Source organism: Baudoinia panamericana (genome assembly GCF_000338955.1).
Source record: "Baudoinia panamericana UAMH 10762 unplaced genomic scaffold BAUCOscaffold_7, whole genome shotgun sequence".
NCBI classification, from domain to species: domain Eukaryota; kingdom Fungi; phylum Ascomycota; class Dothideomycetes; order Mycosphaerellales; family Teratosphaeriaceae; genus Baudoinia; species Baudoinia panamericana.
In genome coordinates this window covers 596,535-614,791 of record NW_006911263.1, presented here as the reverse complement: position 1 = coordinate 614,791, position 18,257 = coordinate 596,535, and the positions used below count along the sequence as shown (strand labels likewise).

Below are 18,257 nucleotides of genomic sequence, written 5' to 3'. Positions count from 1 at the left end.
ACACAGGCACTTCGATGCTCGTCATCGAAGCGAGGTGTTTGAGCCTTGCGAGCTCTATCGAAACGAGCTGGTATTCCCAGCCAGAAGCTCAAGGTCCTCTATTGCTCCTTGCGGATGGCTTCGCTTCTAATGTCTACGATGGATCGTTTCAAGGGTGTCTGCTTTCAGCTCCCAGCCTTCTTCTTCTCCCATTCCTCTGGCGTGTAGCACTTCGGCGTCCACGCGTGGATGGCAGCGATTTCTCCCTTCAGCGTGCTGTTAACCAGTCGATGTCGCGCGAGCGTCGTCTTCTTCACAAACTGTGGAGACACTATGATCGCTTCGAACATCTGACCACATCCACCTATGTCTCGTCAGGCACGGCTCATGACGGACATGATGCTTATGTGTAAAGTGAGTGATGCGATACCTGAGAGATCTGATATGTCGACATGGGACGCTTCAAGCTTGTCCTTGAGCGTGGCGCCGAGAGTGTCGGGAGTTACGCCAGTGGAGTTCTGGGTCTCGGTGGCTTCGACGTCAGTCCGCGCGCTCATCGTGAAGTTGTCGCTGCTTTCTGCTCCTCTGAAGATCGCATACCGTGCGTAACTTATGCTTCGCACGTGCATAAATCAGATCGATCTGGGAAGCGCGCGCGCCAGATGGCGCTTGATGTCATTCGCACCGCCAGCTCCAGTCACCGAGCTCAAGCCACAAACACGCCCGAACAATCTTGTCAGCACCACAAGCACCACCATGCCTGCGTTTTGCGCCGGAGCATCTCCTGTATGTTCGCGACGACATTGAGGCGAGCGTACAGCACGATGAGCTCGCCAGCCGTGGCGGCGCCGTATACGCGCGCGGTCGTGAGTGCGATGCGCAAGCTGCATGTTCTATCCTTCTATTCCTTCGGACGCTTCGGCTGACTGTGGACTAGCTACCCTGAGGCGTTAGCAGACAAGAGCTTCGACAATACTGGTCGTACGGGATATACAAGCGTTGATCGAGTATACGGATGAGCTGACGCGAATGCAGTCCTGCTCGAAGCGCCCTTCGATCCTCTACGCCGACAGATGAACTCGGTCCTGCTCACGGTGGATTTGACGAAGGCGGTCGCAGACGAAGCCATCGAGCGCAATGACTCGATCGTTGTCGCATACCGTACGGCAAGTCCATCGACTTACGAAAGCCGTCCTGCTGACCGGATGTGAAGCGTAGATCCTATTATCTTTAGAGGACTGAAAGCTCTGACGCTCAAGGACTCCCAGCAGCAGAGCTTGCTGAGACTAGCTGCTGAAGGCATAAGCGTACATTACATATGTTCCAACTCAACAGAGTGTAGTCTAATGTCTACTGCTAGGTCTACAGTCCTCACACTGCTGTCGACTGCGCACGCGGCGGCCTTGGCGATTGGCTAGCTGACATCGTCTCCGGCACGCCAGCGGAGCCTGACAATGCGGAGCCGGACGCTGCTGAGACGACTGATGCAGAGTCAAAGCATGCAGCTACCCATGAAAACAATGTGGACGTCAATGGTGAATCGAATACCAAGCGCCCAATCTACATGCTGCAGCACCATCCGTCTCAGCTGTCCCTCAAGGAGAAAGGACTCCACCTAGGCTCCAACCAGCATACGAGATATCCCATCCAAGCGACGAAAGTTGAAGGTTATCCTGGAGCAGGCATGGGCCGCATCGTCCGCTTCTCCAAAGCCGTCCCGCTCACCGACATCATTGACCGCATCGGGCTCGGTCTCGGCAATCCGAAAGGCTTTCCGATCGCCGTCCCGCAGGGCAAGCAGGCGAGTGACATGATGATCAAGAGTATTGGCATTTGCGCCGGAAGCGGCGGGCATTTATTTAGCGAGATGGAGAAGATGGGCGAGGAAGTGGATCTGCTGTTCACGGGCGAGCTGAGTCATCATGAGGCACTCGCTGCGATCGAGAAGGGGAAGTGTGTCATCTGTCTGTTCCATTCGAACACAGAGAGAGGCTTTCTGCATTCAGTGCTAAAGGGACAATTGGAGAGTACAATTGCGGAAGAGGTACGTTCAGGCTGATTGCTATTCTGATGCGCCCAAGCTGACCGATGTTCCAGTGGGAGCGCATACGCATGGAAGAGCGGGCGAAAGAAGGCATGAGCGATGAGTACTTCGAGGCGCTGGACGACGAACACATTGAGGTACATGTCAGCGAGGTGGATCGCGATCCGTATGGCATTATGATCAGTAAGAGGGAGCTGTGAGATGCAATGTGCGAAGGCGTTTGTGTACGTGCTCGGATCATGATACCCCTCGAGCATACTTCGGATAGATAGCGGTAGAACAGTCCATCGAATCAGCAAGTAGGTAGTGGAGAATTTCTTCATTACGACCAGGGCGTCAATTGCGAACGGCTTGTACCGAAGGGTCCGTTTCAGACGACACCATGCTCGACTTTCGTAAAGGGACTAAAAGTATGCGCTCCGAGCACCTCCTCTCCTCAAACTTCCATACACCACAGGGCATTACAGCTTGATGCTTATGAATGGGCCCATTAGCAACAAGAGTATAGGTGGAGGGCACGCTCTCTACATGTATGCTTTGGCCCCCAATATGGATGCTCCGCCCCCAATATGGCCAAGCAAACGCAGCCTTGGGTGTGCAGCCCACTGTGCGATGACAATTAATGTTGCAGGCATTTTGACCAAGGCAATGCCGACGTTAGTCGTGCCCTGACGTAGAATCCGCTGTTAAAGCAGCTGCAGATGTGATCATGGTTTCACCTCTTCCTGAAATCCGTAAGCCTCAATAACAGTCAGACGAGAGTCAGGTGGCGTTCACAATGTTTCTTTCCTCTACTGTCGGCGCAGCACTGATTGTCCTTGCTGCCGCACAAGCAAGCTATGACTTTGTAAGCGTTCCCAGCGAGCATCTGCATGCTCCAAGCTCCTGACCAGCTCACAGATCGTTGTGGGAGGCGGCACAGCAGGAGTCGCTGTCTCTGCCCGCCTAAGCCAGTACCTGCCTGACTCCTCGATTCTGATTGTTGAAGCGGGACCGGACGGGCGTCAAATTCCTGGCATCTATATTCCCGGTCGCAAAGGGTCTACGCTAGGCACGACTTATGATTGGAACTTCACCACGACGCCGCAACCCTATGCCAATGGTCGAGTGATCCCACAGAACCGCAGGAAAGTACTCGGTGGCAGCTCAGCGTTGAACCTGCTCTCTTGGGACCGGGCTACTGCAGCGGACTACGATGCCTGGCAGCAGCTTGGCAATCCGGGATGGAACTGGTCCAGCATGCACGCCGCAATGACTGCGGCAGAGAGCTACCAGCTCACGCCAACGAATGGCTCAGCTAATATCCTCGGCGTCGGCGAACATGGTCCTATTGAGTTTCTGATCAACAGGTTCTCACCACCGCAGCAGGAGCAATTCTTCCCAGCTATGCAAAATCTGGGCTTACGCCAGACGTATTCGTTCCTCGACGGTGATATGCTGGGTTGGATGCGTCATACCAGCAACATCCTTGACAGTAACTACACCAGATCTTACAGTCCGAACTACCTTGCCAGTGCCGGTCCGAGATTGGATGTCATGGTCAACACCACGGTGCTGAAGGTAAATCTGGGCAATAGCTCTCACGTGACGGGTGTGACGCTCATGAATGGCACAACCGTTACCGCGAGGAAAGAAGTCATCTTGTCTGCGGGTTCGATTCAATCGCCTCAGCTGCTTGAGTTGTCAGGCATCGGCAATGCTACGATTCTTAGCGCAGCCGGTATCCAACCACAAGTCGATCTTCCAGGCGTAGGTACCAACCTTCAGGACCACATTCGAATAACCACAGCCTACCGACTCAGACCCAACTATACATCTCCCGACATCCTTCGGTTCAACGCATCTTATGCGGCACAGGAGCTTCAGAACTGGACCCATAACATCTCCGGCTTCTACGACGAGACCGGCTCCGGCTATGCTTATATGACATGGCCCCAAGCTGTTGGCGACCCCGGTGCCGCAGTCCTCGACAGTCTCGCAACAGCGGCAGCCTCGTCCGCGAACGTGGTGGACCAGCGCAAACTCCAAAACCTTCTCAATCTCACCGCGCGAGTGCCCCAGCTGGAGATCCTCTTCAGCGATGGCTACCTAGGGAATAAGGGCTATCCGGCCGTCAATAGCACGCTTTACGGCGCCGAGTTCTTCGCCATGATCGCCAGCATCCAGCACCCCTTCTCCAGGGGCAGCACGCACATCAACGCCTCAAACCCTACAGGCCATCCCATCTTCCACCCCAACTTTACGGAGTGCCGAATCTGAGAGTGGTCGATGCAAGCGTGATCCCCATTTGCATCAGTGGCCATATACAAACGGCTGTCTATGGCATCGCCGAAAGAGCGGCACAGATCATCGCGGCACAGTGGTCATAGGATCATCCATGTCGAAGCTTGTGGTACGCTCTATGCTTTTTTTTTAACACGGACGTCCACCCGCGCAATAGCAATCTAGGTAGACTCGGAAGCTCATCTGTCGAGCGAAGTCTCACTCGCACGTATCGACCCACGACTTCACTCCTCCATTACCCCGTTCCCATCTACAGCCGTGTTCTCTGTGCCAACCGCCGCTGCCATCTCACCCTCCCCTTTGACCGCCTTACCGCCTTCGTACATCACTCTCCTCCAGCCCTCTCTCACGCTTGTATCCTTCACAAATTCGGTTGTGGGGAAGTAGTGTTCACACTTCTTCATTGTGGCTACCCATGGGACGTTGTCGAACGTCATGACCTTGATCCTGAAATATGTGTTGTCCGGAATCTTGTTCACTTCACGCAGGAAGGACTCCAGATCCGGCGTTGGCACGGCATTGACAGCGAGCAAGAAGTTCGTCGGTGCGAGACCGTACATATAAGCCGGTGAGCCTCCGTATCGGGCGGAGACGTATATCTCACTATGCACTTTACTGATCTGTTGCCGGACGGCGTGGTGGGGTGCGTGTAGAGTGGCGCCACAGAAGACAACGACGCGAGTAGTGCCTAGTTCGCTGGTTGAGACGGTTGGTACCTCAAGTGTCATCTCCTCCTGTTTCCGCACGATGCGCACGGTGAGCGCATGGTGGTCATACATTACGTCGAAGTCCGACACCTTCGTTATTAGGCGGTCGTTAATCGTGAGGATGACGTCGCCCTCTTGGAGGCCGCTCTCGCTGCCAGCGTCTACCTTGTGCACCATGAAGAGCTGATGGCGTTCTGGATCCTCGTTTTCAACGCGCTCGATCCAGGCTTCTGGCACGCCCATGATGCGGCATTGGCTCATGTGCACGAACTGTGTTTCTATGTTAAGGATGCGAAGGTCAGGTTGCCTCCCGCTTCTGATCGCTTCGACGACTGGAAGCAAAGATGGTGTGGCGAAGCCAAGCTTGTACTCCGTATCCCTACCACTGTGACCATCGCGCTCGCCCAGGTATGTCAAGAAGAGGGCCTGGACCGTACCATCTTCGGCGACGAGAACGCCAGTTCCGCACACGCTGCTGAGCGATGTGTCAACGAGGATAGCATCCAGGTTCAGCGCTCGATATCGAGGTGCCGTCCCGCTCGCCGGTATGCTCACGCTGGTGATGTCCGTGACGGTAGTACTAGCTACCACAGGTCTGTGATTGCCGTTAAAGCCAAAGAATATGGTGCTTTCGCCTTGCTTGATGGGCTGCTTCGCCAGTTTCGCACTCTTCACAGGCGCATTAACCAGGCTTGGATCGTACTTGATTATGGCGTAGTTCTGCAGCGGGTGCATGAACACGATCTTGCCATCCACGATAATCGAATCCGCGATCGTAACAGTGATGTCGCACATATCGTACGGGACAAATGCTCGACTAACAATAACCAAGCCCTGCTCAGCGTCAACCACAAGGCCGAAACCAGTTCTGCGAGACTTAGAGAAGCCGTCAAGCTTCAGCGGCATCGAAGCTCGGATCTGTACGAACGAGCGAATAATGTCAACAGCTTGTGGATGTTTCGAGCCTGCCATGGTGACGAAGTTGGCCTTTCTTGGCACTTCCGCCTTGGGGGGTAACGGCTCGCTCAGGTCTGTGAAGTCCCAGAGACCGGTCTTGTCGTTACGCACAACGAGACGCATATGCTTGTGCCAGTGCCGGTCAACGTGCATGACTTGGGTGTTCAATGTGTGCATGTCGCGGAGATGCTTGTGCGTAATGACGATCCGGCTGCGGTCGGGAATGCCTTTCATAACCTCGATGAACGTGTCAAGATCTGGTGTAGGCTTGTTGTCTACGGTCTGTACCAGCCATCCAGAGCCAGCCATGTCGACAGGGAAAGAGCCTGACGCCTCGCAACAGTACACGCCGTTACCCTTCAGTGCGACGGCGTAGAGACGAGCTTGTTGGTACGATAGGTCGTGGAAAGCGGAGCCAGCAACAGACACGAATCGATCCGGCGTGATGGCGTGCAAGTCGCCGACGTCCAATTCGACTGTGACATCCGCGCCACCTCGCTGAACCAGGAGCTTCACCGTCTTCCCGACGCTAGAGTCAAGAATCTCGTCCAGACGAACGAACTGCGTCAGCAGCTCGCCATTCACTTGGATGAGCACGTCACCCTCCTCCAACATCTGATGCGCCGGGCCTTTGGGCAGCACAACCTCTGCGACGAGCATGCCAGTCTCTTTAGGGAACTTGGCGCGTATTTTGTCCTCCCATTCAGCAGCTAAGCCAAGCCTCCTGCACTCGTCGAACGCCTTGATGACCCATTGCGTTTGTATCGTGCCTCGGTCGACATGCTTGCCTTCTCTTATGCATTCCAAAGCTCGTCTCGGCCTATCAAGGGGCAGAAAGTAGTCTGTGGCTGCGCCATCGGCCCGTCCACCAGCCTGCAACGCCACAGCATAACCGTCAATGTTAACAACTGGTGAGCCAGACGAGCCTCCGGATGCTGCAGCGGCCGCTTGTATGTAGTTCGTGTTGAAGTCGCAGTAACCTTCGCCATATTCCGGTGCGTTGCGGTCTAAGCGCGAGATTACGCCAGACAGGATGCTCAGCTTTTCGCCTGCATCGTTACCCACAACTCTGATCTCCACCCCAACCTTGGCCAGATCGGGTCGCAACTCCAGCGCGGCTAATGGCATGTACTTGATCTTCTTCGGGTCGAAGCGCAGAATGCCAAAGTCATGGACCGGATCGCGGTAAACAGGGTAGACGTCGCACTCCTCATGGTTGTCAAAGATGCAGTAACCCCAGAAGGGTCCTGCGCCGACAACGTGGCGATTGGTGAGGATGTAGCCACGCTCAGCATCAACGACGAAGCCAGTCGCTTCGCTGGAGATGGCTGAATCTGTATCGAAAGCGCAGGTCTGGCAGAAGTGGATGCTCACCACGTTGCGCACGACCTTTTCGATGGTAGCCTGCCACTCTGCCGTGTCAGCGGTTGCTGCTCCATGGATGATACTGCCGGCCTCTTCCTCATCGAAGTCCTCAGACGGCTCTCCGTGATGGTTGCCGTTAAGCGCGCCATTGGTGGAAGCCAGGATACTATTCGGATACGGCTGGTTGCCGTCGGTGTAGTCGTCGTCTACAGCGCGAGACGGCCTTCGCGCCTGTTTTGAGGGCCGGCTCGGCGGCGAAGACGGTGGTTGTTTGCGCTTAGTAGTTGAGAGTTGCTGCTGTTCCATAGCCTGCTGTATAGCGCTAGAGAAGAGACGAACGGGCCGTGAATGAAGAGCACCACTTGTTGACTGCGCAGCTCGCCTACCGCAAAGGAGCGTCAACGGTGCGTCAAAGTGTGCTCCGAACACTACTGTGTTGCCGTGGTAAAGGGATGAGACTGCGCTGCGGCTGAGGGCTGTCTTTAGGCCTCCTGAAAGGCAGTGAAGCATTCAGATAGGCGCATGAGCACAGCTCGATCGGTTGCAGATTCAAGGTGGTACTATACAGCAGCGAGAAGGAAGGTGAACATGACACGTGCCGCAGAACATGAGAAAGATGGCTGTGTGCAGGGACTTAGGCCGGACAAGGTTCATCGCGCATGCAGCCGCGGAAAGGCCCGCAGAACATTCCATCGTCTCGGGGAAGAAGTCCGCACCTTGCCTCCAACCTCACTCTACCCAAAGCCCCAGATCACCGTCAGCCTACGGGTGGCAGCTGATGGGAGTCGGCACAACGTCCGCAGCCATTGCCTGCTCAGGCGAAGATGCCATCATCATCCCCCGGCTCTCCCTTGATTGCCACGTCTTCGATACCGTCTGTATCCCCCGCGTCGTCGTGAGCGCTATCAACCGCCAGCTCATCCACACCAGCTTTGACCGGCCTAGCTTTGTTACCCTTGGTGGCTTTGGCCTTCTTCGTCGACCTTCCTCACTAGCTGCTTTCTTGCTGGCACCGCGTCTCTGCGAGGTTTGTTAGTCCGGCTTTACGCGGCAAATAGTAGGTAACGAGAAGTGCACACTTACCTTACCAAGGCCTCGGGCAGATACTCCGTTGCCCCCCACAGATCCCGAGACGTCTGCCGCAAGCTTTGCCTTCGCCTTCGCGATCATCTTTATGGCCCCAGTAAGGGTACGATCTTTCGGCAAGTCGATACCATCCCAGTCAACCGTACCGAGTTGGTCGATCATCTGGAAAGCACGGAGAGCTGCCCAAAGTTTAGAAATGAATCAATTGATCCTGGTGTAGGAACTCAACGGACCATCTCCGACTCGCTCCATGGAGTCTTGTTACCCTCGCCGATAGGCATGTTGGTATGTACAATGGGGTTGGCTGGAGGCTGGCTTGGGTACTCGAGCAGGTAAGTGTGAGACGAGCTTGAGGGGGACGCAGTTATGTGTGTAAATGGGAAGATGCAGAGGTGATGGTTGCGGGAAAAGGAAGGCTTTCACGTGCTATCATCGCCTGCCTTGGTCCTTAGCGCACCCTCACTCCTAAAGTTCAGTTGCAATATTTCAAGCCACAACTGCGGTGCTCAATTCACACGCAGCTCTTCAGCGTCCAACCAACATCTTCAGCGTTCTTGCTGCTTATCATATAAGTAGTCTGGCTTCCGCCACTTTGCACTTTCCGTCGTGCACAGCAACCCACGGTCGTTCAGACGGCGTTGCAGTAGTCGCACGGCCTTGGCTTCGTCCGATCATTACTGTGCAATTGACAGCATACCGACATCCGACACCATCATGCCGCTCTTCTGGAAAAAAAAGAGGACAGCTTCTGCCAGCCATATTAGCGGAACAGGAACGGCTAAGCGCAAGGCGGTCGATGATGTGAGCGATGGGAGTCCATCCTTTAAGAAGCGTGTCATGTCAACTTTGGGCTTCGATAACGGCATGCAGCTGGTCCGCAAGACTGTCTCTGGCAAGAATGTACCGATTGAGAAAACTCTCGAGGTCTTCGCGGACGAGGACGAGGAGTACAACGATGCACAGGAAGAGCTGGAGGACGGTGCTCGTGCCAGCGATGGAGGTTTGCCATCCGCGAACTCAAGCTACCAGTGGGCCAAAGAGCAAGAAGCCCACGACGGCGCGCCTGACGGCAGGGATAATGAGCAAGAAGGGTATGCCGTCAATACCGGCGAGGATGAAGACGCCGACCGGGAGCATGATGTGAGTGTCGATAACGGAAACTTCATCGTACGCTCCGGCAGCAGCGGCGTAGAGGACGCCGACGACCTCTTCTCTGTGGCCTTCGGAACCAACGGCAAGCGAGCGAGCCAAGTACGCAGCAGCGCAGTCAATGACGAACCCGAAGATGACGACGAGGTTATGATCACGCATGTCATACCCAAACCGAAGCCCAATCATCAGACCAAGCAGCTCGCCTCAGCACACAATCCAATCGAACACGCCCGTGGCTGCAAGCCCAACCGCTCACCCTCTACCCCAGCACCCCCATCTCTTCCCGATCTTCCGAAACACATCGACCCTACCACCCTCCAGCCCATTCCAGCAACCCCAAATCCGGAGAAAGACCTCCGCAAACCCCTCGCCCGCCACCAGCGCCTACACGACCGCGCCTTAGCCGTACGTCCGAAGCTTTTCGACTACCCCAACTACCCAGATCATCGATACCCCATCGCTGTCCTGCATTTAGACAATCGCAAGAAACTCAATGCTCTAACGGAGAAGGACTTTAGCTGGCTCAAAGGCAACCGGCAGACGTGCATGAAGACCATCGCGGAGGCGTATGCGAACACGACGCTGGCTGAGGACTTCTGTCTGGTGCTGGCAGGCGAGCGACTAGGGGAGTGGGATCGATGTGAGGAGATTGATTACTTTGGTGATAAGATGGTTGTGTTGAGGGCGGTTAAGGAAGGAACAGAGATGAGCAAGGGAACTGACTTGGGGCACGGTTGTCCCATGGTCGTTATTGAAATCGACTGATCCAATACAGTGTCATCTAGCAATAGAGATAGAGAAGCATGGCGCCAGGAGACATTAAGAAGCATCCTTACGAGAAGCATGCTTCGCGAACTGCACGATCAGGCCGGGGTTGGGAGCATCGACCACGGCCTCATACTATGCATCATATCTACAGCAGTGGTAGCATGATCTAGCAGCGATCAAGATCCAAATGATCTCAAGCTAGATACTCACCTTTCTGTCTATTGCTATCTCAATATTTGTTCTCGAACGCTGTCTCAAGCGCAGTCCTCCTCGGCACCCGGAAGTTCCCTCTCGAGCATGGTGCATCAGGCAGCTCTCGACCCCACCTCCTCAGCGATAGCTCCAGCTCGCTCCCTTTCACCATCCGCCCGTATCACATGATGACTTCACAGATCAGCGTATCGGAGTGAATTTGGTTGGCGCGCGGATCTGCTGTGCTGCGGAACTGCGGAAGGGTGAGCATGACCACCATGCTATCACCATGTGACTTGATGTTACCATCGAGCTGCTCAGGAATGCGCCCTTCCTGCAGCCTCCCCTTCCTCCTCCCAACCATAGTCCACTCTTATGAGCGCGCTGTAGCCTTCCTGTGCCATTCGCGTCATCAAGCACAGGCGCGATGCCCTTCCCAAATGTCCCCTCACCGCCTACCCTTTTCCCTACCTACCTCGTTCCATCACTACCCTTCCGCAGGCGACAGTCCAGCACCGACAGCACCATCTCAGCCATCAGCAGTACCGCCTCTACGAGCAGCAGCAGCCCTCCAGACCCAGGATCCTTCTTGTCCGGACACGCCTCCCACTTACGATGCGCGCGCTGTCTTTCTGACCTTGCCATCAGTACTCAGATCATCAGTAAGGGCTTCACCGGTCGCCATGGCCGCGCATACCTTGTCGCGCCTTCCCAATCCTCTAACTTGCCCACCCCGATGGACATTTCCTCCGTAAGGCAAAGGAACGACGCCCTCCCCAATCTACCCAACACATACACCCACAAGCCCGTCCCACGACAGCTAGTCACCGGCGCGCACACCGTCGGCGACATCAGCTGCGCCCATTGCGGCAGCGTGCTGGGCTGGAAGTACATCAGCGCCGAAGAGGAAGCGCAGCGGTACAAAGTGGGCAAGTTTATCCTCGAGACCAAGCGTGTGTGCAGAAGTAGCGTGTGGGAGAACGAGGATGACGTGACGGAGGCTCACGAGCAGATGGAGAATCAGCGGAAAGATAGTTCCGGAAGGAGAAGAAGTTCGCTCTTGCCGCCCAATGAGCTGCCGAAGCTGAGGGAGGAGGACGAGGTGGAATTTGATAGCCAGGATGAGGATGAGTGTGAGGACTTGTTCATGGGAGTGTGGACGCCGCAGTTGGCGGCTAAGCGAAGGAAGAATAGGGTGTTTGGACGGATTGATGAGGTTTCCTGATACGCTTCCGCGTGCATTTGAGACGATGATACGATCAACGACTTATTGACTTATGATTGGACGATGCTTAATTGTAATCACGCATCATCGAAGGCACGAGCATATAAGACTTGGTTATGGGCGTTCTGTGGGTTGTGAGAGACGCATTGCTCGTCACCGCGCAGTACGTACTGCTTAATAGAGGTTGCGAAGAGTCTAACGCGCACATTGAGGACCAAGCAATCTTGCCGACCGTCTGCAGGCGCAAAGCCAACACCTACCATGTAGACTTCTAAACCCCTGCCGCCGGACTGAGTTAAGACTGGCCACCGTTCGCGCTCGAGAGTCATCCTGAGCATATTGGTCCCTTCGCGTTATAGGCATCGCCCAGAAAGTACGAGAGGCGCGCAAGTGCCTGCGGCTACACCAGCTACGAAGGCGAGGGGGTTTACACTACGCTTGGCGGTGCGAGAACGTGTTGCCACCCGATGTCAAGAGGAAAGCTAGATCTAACGCCCCGTCCAGTGGAGCCAGACTACCAATGGCTAAGATCCGCATCCCAGCCCGCGAGCTCGGAACGCATTCCACGAGCGTAGGAGAGATGATCGCTTCCGATAGGATTGCTACGACCATATGTATTGGGCTTGTGAGAAATCACACGCGGCCGCTTGTACGATGGACGTGTGTTTTGCCAGACTGGCACGATAGTGATGCTCACACGCTGCTATAACGCCAGACTTTACTCACAGCCGGTCCACTACTGTCCGAAGCCGCTTCAACTCCGCTCTAATCCTTTTCAAGCCCTTTGGCTTCACCTGTTCAAGCCAGTGATCGATTCCGATCACCAGCGCCCGATACACATCAGCGTTCTCCAAGTTGGCGCCTTCCCTCTCCTCAACCTCCACCCGCAGCCTGTTCAGACGGATCCAGCTCTCCACGTCAGGCCTACGAACAATATGTCCACCAAGGCCAGCCGTCTGGCGCCCTTCCGGCAGTCTGAAGAAAAGATGTGGCGTTCCGCCGCTGAAGTATACCGTGTCTTCTGGCCTCAGGAATCTGTATCGCCACCTGTTATCTGGCTGGAGCCTCTGTTCCAGCAGCGCTATACGATCGGCTTCGGTTGCGTCCGGAAGGAAGCCGAGTCCCATCTCGCCCTCGAGGCACGTCACCCAGGTTGAAAAGCCCCAGTAATCCCAGTGCGCCTCGGTTACAGCGCCGGCTTCTGCAAACATAATCGCTCCGGACCATTGCCGCCAACCAGTCTTGAGTTCGACGGCCTGGGTGAGATGCTCATTGCAGCAGTGTGGGCTGCTTGTCCTCTCATTCGTGCAGGCATCTGTACATATTACTCCTGCAGAGATATCGAAGACGCCTCGCACAACATCGGCCAGCACATTGCAACTCGGATCTTGCAGGAACAAGGGTATGCCGCTATGGTGAAATGGGTTCGGCGTGTCTGGAAAGTTCCACGGTGTTCCCGATGGGCGTCGATTGGCTACGAAGCGCTGCCGTATCTGACCCAGCTCTTTGCCTCTTGATATGTGCTCAGTCGGATCATGGAACCAGGCGAGCAATTGTTCGACGGGTCGTTCATCTGACTCCGGGGCCAGGATGCCGGCCGTGTTGGCCGCGTGGGCAACAAAGACTGGTGCGGTCAGGATGCGGTCGCCTTGCAGTAGCCTGCGAGCCTGCTCGACGGAAACGATGTGTGCATCTGCCAGATGTGTAGCCGGCTCAATACGGCGGAGATACCGCACGATCTCTCTGCAGTCATCCCGCTTGCTTCGCTTCAACTGACGTCGCGCTTCGTCGAGAAACTGCTTGTCTGCATCTCCGTCTCGCTCGTCACCTGCGTCTTCGATCGGAGCTTCGTCTCGGGCTTCAACGACTCTCCTCTTGCGCTTTCTGCTCCCAAAAGGCGGAACAGGAGCGTCCACGTCAACCCAGCTCGCTCCCTTGGAACTATATGTCCGTCCGGACGCCGCCGGCGCCTTCTCCCGGGCATTGTCGAACCCTAGAGCCGCTGTGCCATCTATCTGGAGCCTGTCAGCTTCTCGGCCCGCTGCCAATGGCTTCTGTACGCTCTGGGCTTGTTTGGTCGCCCGGGTGGACTTCGGAACGCTATTGCTCGCTTTACTGCTACGTTTGGGTGCCATTGCGGACTGATAAGACGGAGAGAGTGATGTGCCAAGCGTCCAGGTTCAGTAGGCGGACAAAGAAAGTGACAGGCTGAAAGGATGAAAGGAAAGCTAGTATAACAGAGCTGGGCAAATTGAACTTCACGGTAGATCAATCTCTCTTTGCGACAACCCACATCTTGTCGGAATTGAGAATAGTGAAAGAGATAGTGTAAGGTTTCTGCTTCGTCTCAACTCAAGGTGCTATTGTCACCTTCAAGTGAGGTTTGGCGAACACATGCGCAGGGAGCAATGCGGTGCCAACAATCCCAACCCCGCAGCCATGACATGAGCTTCTATGAGCACCCATAGTTGCTTATGTGGTAATGTAGAGTGTGGGTATAGATCGCTTCGCACGATATCCGGCGCTTTGCGACGAGCCGATCCACCTTTCATTGTCCTGTCTGCAGGTACTCATATCGCCGGCAACATTGCAGAGCTTGGACTTGTGCTTGAGATAGTGCTTAATTACAATGAATCTCAAAGTCTGCATCAGGATAAGCTATCGTATTGGTTGTCGCATCTTCATGCCGATATTGGAGAAGTCTTTGAAGTTGGGGGTCTAATCACGCACGCATCGAAGCAAGCTATTAGTAGTCTTTGAGAGGTCAGGTTCATGAGTTGCTTTCGCTCTTGACAACCCGCACTTCCGCCTCCGAGTTCAAAGAGTACACCCTGAGACTGAGTACACAGAGCGCGTTCCACTGATCCTCCCCAAAGATCTCGTTCTTGGGGCCAGCCTTCAGCTCGGCAATCTCGTCCGCCAGGTCATTGTCAACGGAACCATCCATGTCACTGTCCCAAGCGAAGTCATTGTCGTCGAGCTCTTCAAGGGGCTCTATTGGAGAGTCATAGTCTTCGTCGTCGAGTTGTTCCTCCAAAGGTGACTCGGGTGCTTCGCCACGTCTCTGCCCGGGCTCGTGCGCTTGCAGTTCTAGCGTCGAGAAACCCTCTGTGAGTGCCTCTACACCTTCAGCATGCGTCGCCACTGAGGGTTCCTGCTCGCCTGCTGCAGACTCCTTCGTTTCCAACGACTTCTCGGCGGCCCGTTCTGATTCCGAGGGTTCAACTGTCGGTCCGGTTTCTGAGGACTTCACGGCAGCATGCTCTACTTTCGCAGGCTCCTTAGAATCCTGGTCTGCCTTACTAGGCGTCGCGACGGTCTCTATTGCTTTCGCAGACTTCTCGATCGTCTGTTCAGGTTCCGTGGATTTCTCCAGAGCTTGGTCTGTTTCCGAAGGCTTCAGCGGGCTTGAATCCTCGGAATCGGTGCCCGGCGTCACACCTTCCGCCTTGCCCTCACTATCATCTTCCACGCCCGCATCCGCTTGAGCCTCCATTGACGATGGCCCCCTTCTTTCTAGCATGCGCTGTTGCTTCGCTCTGGATTTTTCTCTCACCACCTTCTCAAAATCCTTCCGCTTTTCTTGCATAGCGTCGTTCACACGCTTTTTGCGCAGTCGAGCGCGCTCCTTCTCTTGCATGTTTACTTTCCGAACCTTTTTCTGGAGGTCCTTCACCTTCCTCTTCTCGCCCACCTTGCTCCGCTGCTTCATCTCTTCTTCCATAGCCCTAAGATTACCTTTGCTCTGAGCGTAGTCGAACCGCCGGCCAACATAGAGCAGCTTTTCTTTACGCTCCACGGCGAACTTCAAGATCGCTTCTTCCGCTGTCGATGCGCCCGGAAGACGCACGGCGGATATCTTGAAGACGACGGAGTAGGTTCCTGGCTCGAGATTGTCGAGCTCAGCGGAGACTGATCGTGTGAAGACCGTCTCATTGCCACTATTATGCATGCTGCGCACGATCCACCTACCCTCCTCACCCTCTCTGTAGACTCGGAAATGTAGTGAATAGAGCAACCGACCTCCAAGACCGTAGAAGTACCGATCGTCTGGCTGAGATAGCACGATCACGACCGGGCCGCGCTCGGATATAGTGAAGGTGAACTTGGTGTCGAGGTAGTCCACTGTCCAAGGCACCTGGACACAGGTCCACTGCTGTGAGACCTTCCACGTCTTGTCGAAGAGCCGAACACGGTTGATGCAAGGGAAGTGCTTGAGAAAGTCCTTGTACGACATCCAGAACACTCCATCATTACCAAACTCATGCTTTAGCTTCGTTATCCTATTGATCGAAGGGCAGAAGGGTCAGTTATGTCTTACACAGTCCGGGAGAGGACGACACATCGTCTCGCTTACATGTCTGCCGTCCACAGCTTACTGCCATCGGACCAATCGCCTTCCCATTCCTGGTGACCCCATGGGTTGCGCAGCTTCAACAGCTTCAATTTCTTGTCTTCACTTTCCCATTTGTCAAGGACAGCATAAGCGTGTCCACCGATAACGCCTTTGGAAGAGCTGGCTTTGCTCCCACCGCCGAACAGGTACTTCACGTTGACTTGGCTAAGCTGCTCGCGCCAGAATCTTTCTTTGTCCATGATATCCTCAGGATTCAGAACCACGCCAACACCGCCGGTAAGATCCTCGATCCCTTCACTAGCGAAGCCCCCTTCGATAGCGAAGTAGTCACCGTGTGCTTTGGCATATGCTTTCTCGATGAGAGGAAGCCATGTCTCGTTGGACTTGCAGTGCGAGAAGTACAATGCTTCGCCCCCGCGCTGAAGGATATTCTTAAACTTCTCTTCGTCGTGCTGGAGAGGCATGCCTTCCTTCTTGTCTCTGTCCCAATCCCGCACTACTTTTATGTCGTCATCGTCACCAACGCGCATGAACAGCTTATCGTCAATAACTTCGTATATCCACTCGCCATCGCGAAAGAAGACGAAACCATAGACGCCCATGGACTCCTCTCGATCTACACAAATGGTGCCAATGAGCTCTTTCTTCGCCGTCACGGCCATGAGGGCAGCAAGGAACCAACAATCGCCGCCACTACCCTGGTGTACATCCATAGGGGTCGCGTCATCAATGTAGAACTGAGGATCGTCGAAAATGTCCTCCACACGCTTAACCCACGGTGGTCCGTCGATCTTCTCTGTAGCCTTGGGCCAGCGTCCAGTCAAGCTCTGCATGCAGTATGGACCTGCTTCGATGTTGAAGCTGTAGTCCACATACTTTTGGTTGAGGCGCCTGCACTCTTCTCTGATAGCGTTTACCTTGGCTTTGCACTCGTCAACGGCTTGCTGCCAGGATGTAGCCGCATTCTCTACGCTCTGCAGTCCGTCTCCGGGCGTTTCATCGACGATCCGTTTCTCCTTCGCAAGCTTCTTGAGCACAGTTGATTCGGACTTGGCACGCTTCGGCTCTATCGCAAGAAATTTATCCCAAGCCTCATAGAAGCAGTCGTTGCGCTTCCCAGAAGGTACTTCGGATGCTGGCCCATCGTCGGCCGCCTTTGGAGAGGGTTCCGGCACAATTCGTATGGGAAATGGTGTTGGCATGGGCGGTTCTGGATCAGCCATTGGAGCAGAGACTTGAACGAAGGCTGACCTCATCTTAGTGAACAAGTGAGACGCAAAATAAGGGCAAGAGATACGGACACTGTTTGTATAATTTCGAACAAACTAGGAGAGCTTTGAGCAAAGAGCCACGCCCTGAAGCGCAAGCTTCTCAAGACGATCAAAGGTAGAGAACACGAGGTCACGGCCACAAGCAGTTCAGTGCTGTACTTGTTGCAGGGCGTCGTAGCGAGACAGTATTGACGAACAGGCGAGATTGCCCGGACATGGGTTGCGTGACCTCTTTGAGCAAGACTTGCGGATAAGAAAGGGAACTCAGTGAAAGGTACCTACCGACCGGTGAAAGGCAGGAGGGCGCATCGCGCAGCCTTGCAGCTCAGCTCCTTAGCCGAAGCCGAGCTTTTGCTGCATGAGGCTGAACGCTTGACACCATGGCGGAAGAGGTTAGACCAAGCGCGAGTTGATCAGGTGATGCCGCCCCGGCTGAGGCGCGGTTATCAGGACAGACGGCGAGCCATCTGTGCATGTTGGAGATCCTGTGTCGCAAGTCTCTTCGAACGGTGTAGAGCCGCGAAGCTATCGAGGCAGCCGCTGACGAGGACGCCGAGCTACATTGGCCCCGGAGAAGCCGTCTTTGCGACATGAAGGTCCAGATCAACTGGCGACAACCATTTCCTTATGAACTCACAGATCGCCGCAGGAGTGTCGACGGCGTCCGGTAGGCTCCTAGCACTCCTAAGGACAAGCTGATGGAAGCGTGTGAAAGTGGAAGTCTTCGAGTTGAATCGAAACTTCGAAGTCACCTCTGTAGTACCCCACAATGACATCCTTCGCACTATCAATAGAACTTCGCAGGTAGGCAATTTGCAATCACTTTCGAGGGTCCGAATCCGAAGACATCAGACGATTCATAATTGAAATA

General features: G+C 54.8%; 11 protein-coding genes across 11 annotated transcripts; 5 read left to right on the top strand and 6 right to left on the bottom strand.

The window, feature by feature from the left end:
• Positions 1-164: 164 nt before the first annotated feature.
• On the bottom strand, positions 165-334 carry BAUCODRAFT_34569 (uncharacterized protein; the record flags this gene model as incomplete). Its single annotated transcript, XM_007678612.1, has 1 exon — positions 165-334. Exon 1 carries the CDS (start codon positions 327-329, stop codon positions 165-167), a length of 165 nt encoding a protein of 54 aa, XP_007676802.1. The 5' UTR covers positions 330-334.
• A 469-nt stretch (positions 335-803) lies between these two features.
• Positions 804-2,223, top strand: BAUCODRAFT_123091 (uncharacterized protein; the record flags this gene model as incomplete). The annotated part of the gene is made up of 7 exons (XM_007678978.1): positions 804-865; positions 917-960; positions 1,015-1,140; positions 1,198-1,286; positions 1,340-1,420; positions 1,553-2,023; positions 2,077-2,223. The coding sequence occupies 7 exons, from the start codon at positions 804-806 to the stop codon at positions 2,221-2,223; spliced, it is 1,020 nt and encodes a 339-aa protein (XP_007677168.1).
• A 147-nt stretch (positions 2,224-2,370) lies between these two features.
• On the top strand, positions 2,371-4,406 carry BAUCODRAFT_504235 (uncharacterized protein). Its single transcript, XM_007678977.1, has 2 exons — positions 2,371-2,870; positions 2,924-4,406. Exons 1-2 carry the CDS (start codon positions 2,802-2,804, stop codon positions 4,280-4,282), a joined length of 1,428 nt encoding a protein of 475 aa, XP_007677167.1. The 5' UTR covers positions 2,371-2,801; the 3' UTR covers positions 4,283-4,406.
• Positions 4,407-4,530: 124 nt separating this feature from the next.
• BAUCODRAFT_123090 (uncharacterized protein) lies at positions 4,531-7,641 on the bottom strand (the record flags this gene model as incomplete). The annotated part of the gene is made up of 2 exons (XM_007678976.1): positions 4,531-4,556; positions 4,620-7,641. The coding sequence occupies 2 exons, from the start codon at positions 7,639-7,641 to the stop codon at positions 4,531-4,533; spliced, it is 3,048 nt and encodes a 1,015-aa protein (XP_007677166.1).
• A 456-nt stretch (positions 7,642-8,097) lies between these two features.
• Positions 8,098-8,702, bottom strand: BAUCODRAFT_148669 (uncharacterized protein; the record flags this gene model as incomplete). The annotated part of the gene is made up of 3 exons (XM_007678975.1): positions 8,098-8,355; positions 8,419-8,583; positions 8,655-8,702. 3 exons carry the CDS (start codon positions 8,700-8,702, stop codon positions 8,098-8,100), a joined length of 471 nt encoding a protein of 156 aa, XP_007677165.1.
• On the top strand, positions 8,696-10,649 carry BAUCODRAFT_503953 (uncharacterized protein). Its single transcript, XM_007678974.1, has one exon. It carries the CDS (start codon positions 9,136-9,138, stop codon positions 10,336-10,338), a length of 1,203 nt encoding a protein of 400 aa, XP_007677164.1. The 5' UTR covers positions 8,696-9,135; the 3' UTR covers positions 10,339-10,649.
• An 18-nt stretch (positions 10,650-10,667) lies between these two features.
• On the top strand, positions 10,668-11,944 carry BAUCODRAFT_34562 (uncharacterized protein). Its single transcript, XM_007678611.1, has one exon. It carries the CDS (start codon positions 10,961-10,963, stop codon positions 11,756-11,758), a length of 798 nt encoding a protein of 265 aa, XP_007676801.1. The 5' UTR covers positions 10,668-10,960; the 3' UTR covers positions 11,759-11,944.
• Positions 11,945-12,288: 344 nt separating this feature from the next.
• Positions 12,289-14,053, bottom strand: BAUCODRAFT_503931 (uncharacterized protein). The gene has a single exon (XM_007678973.1). It carries the CDS (start codon positions 13,891-13,893, stop codon positions 12,481-12,483), a length of 1,413 nt encoding a protein of 470 aa, XP_007677163.1. The 5' UTR covers positions 13,894-14,053; the 3' UTR covers positions 12,289-12,480.
• BAUCODRAFT_503902 (uncharacterized protein) lies at positions 14,053-14,523 on the top strand. Its single transcript, XM_007678972.1, has one exon. It carries the CDS (start codon positions 14,213-14,215, stop codon positions 14,516-14,518), a length of 306 nt encoding a protein of 101 aa, XP_007677162.1. The 5' UTR covers positions 14,053-14,212; the 3' UTR covers positions 14,519-14,523.
• An 839-nt stretch (positions 14,524-15,362) lies between these two features.
• On the bottom strand, positions 15,363-16,948 carry BAUCODRAFT_70903 (uncharacterized protein; the record flags this gene model as incomplete). Its single annotated transcript, XM_007678743.1, has 2 exons — positions 15,363-16,041; positions 16,116-16,948. Coding segments are annotated over 2 exons (1,512 nt in total), but the record flags the coding sequence as incomplete, so codon positions are not given.
• A 965-nt stretch (positions 16,949-17,913) lies between these two features.
• Positions 17,914-18,190, bottom strand: BAUCODRAFT_34560 (uncharacterized protein). The gene has a single exon (XM_007678610.1). It carries the CDS (start codon positions 18,160-18,162, stop codon positions 17,944-17,946), a length of 219 nt encoding a protein of 72 aa, XP_007676800.1. The 5' UTR covers positions 18,163-18,190; the 3' UTR covers positions 17,914-17,943.
• Positions 18,191-18,257: the final 67 nt, after the last annotated feature.

Coding starts and splice junctions, on each gene's coding strand:
- BAUCODRAFT_504235 (XM_007678977.1), top strand. CDS start 2,802: ATGTTTCTTTCCTCTACTGTCGGCGCAGCACTGATTGTCCTTGCTGCC. Junction 2,871..2,923: donor CACAAGCAAGCTATGACTTT/GTAAGCGTTCCC, acceptor ACCAGCTCACAG/ATCGTTGTGGGAGGCGGCAC.
- BAUCODRAFT_503953 (XM_007678974.1), top strand. CDS start 9,136: ATGCCGCTCTTCTGGAAAAAAAAGAGGACAGCTTCTGCCAGCCATATT.
- BAUCODRAFT_34562 (XM_007678611.1), top strand. CDS start 10,961: ATGCCCTTCCCAAATGTCCCCTCACCGCCTACCCTTTTCCCTACCTAC.
- BAUCODRAFT_503931 (XM_007678973.1), bottom strand. CDS start 13,893: ATGGCACCCAAACGTAGCAGTAAAGCGAGCAATAGCGTTCCGAAGTCC.
- BAUCODRAFT_503902 (XM_007678972.1), top strand. CDS start 14,213: ATGAGCACCCATAGTTGCTTATGTGGTAATGTAGAGTGTGGGTATAGA.
- BAUCODRAFT_34560 (XM_007678610.1), bottom strand. CDS start 18,162: ATGTCATTGTGGGGTACTACAGAGGTGACTTCGAAGTTTCGATTCAAC.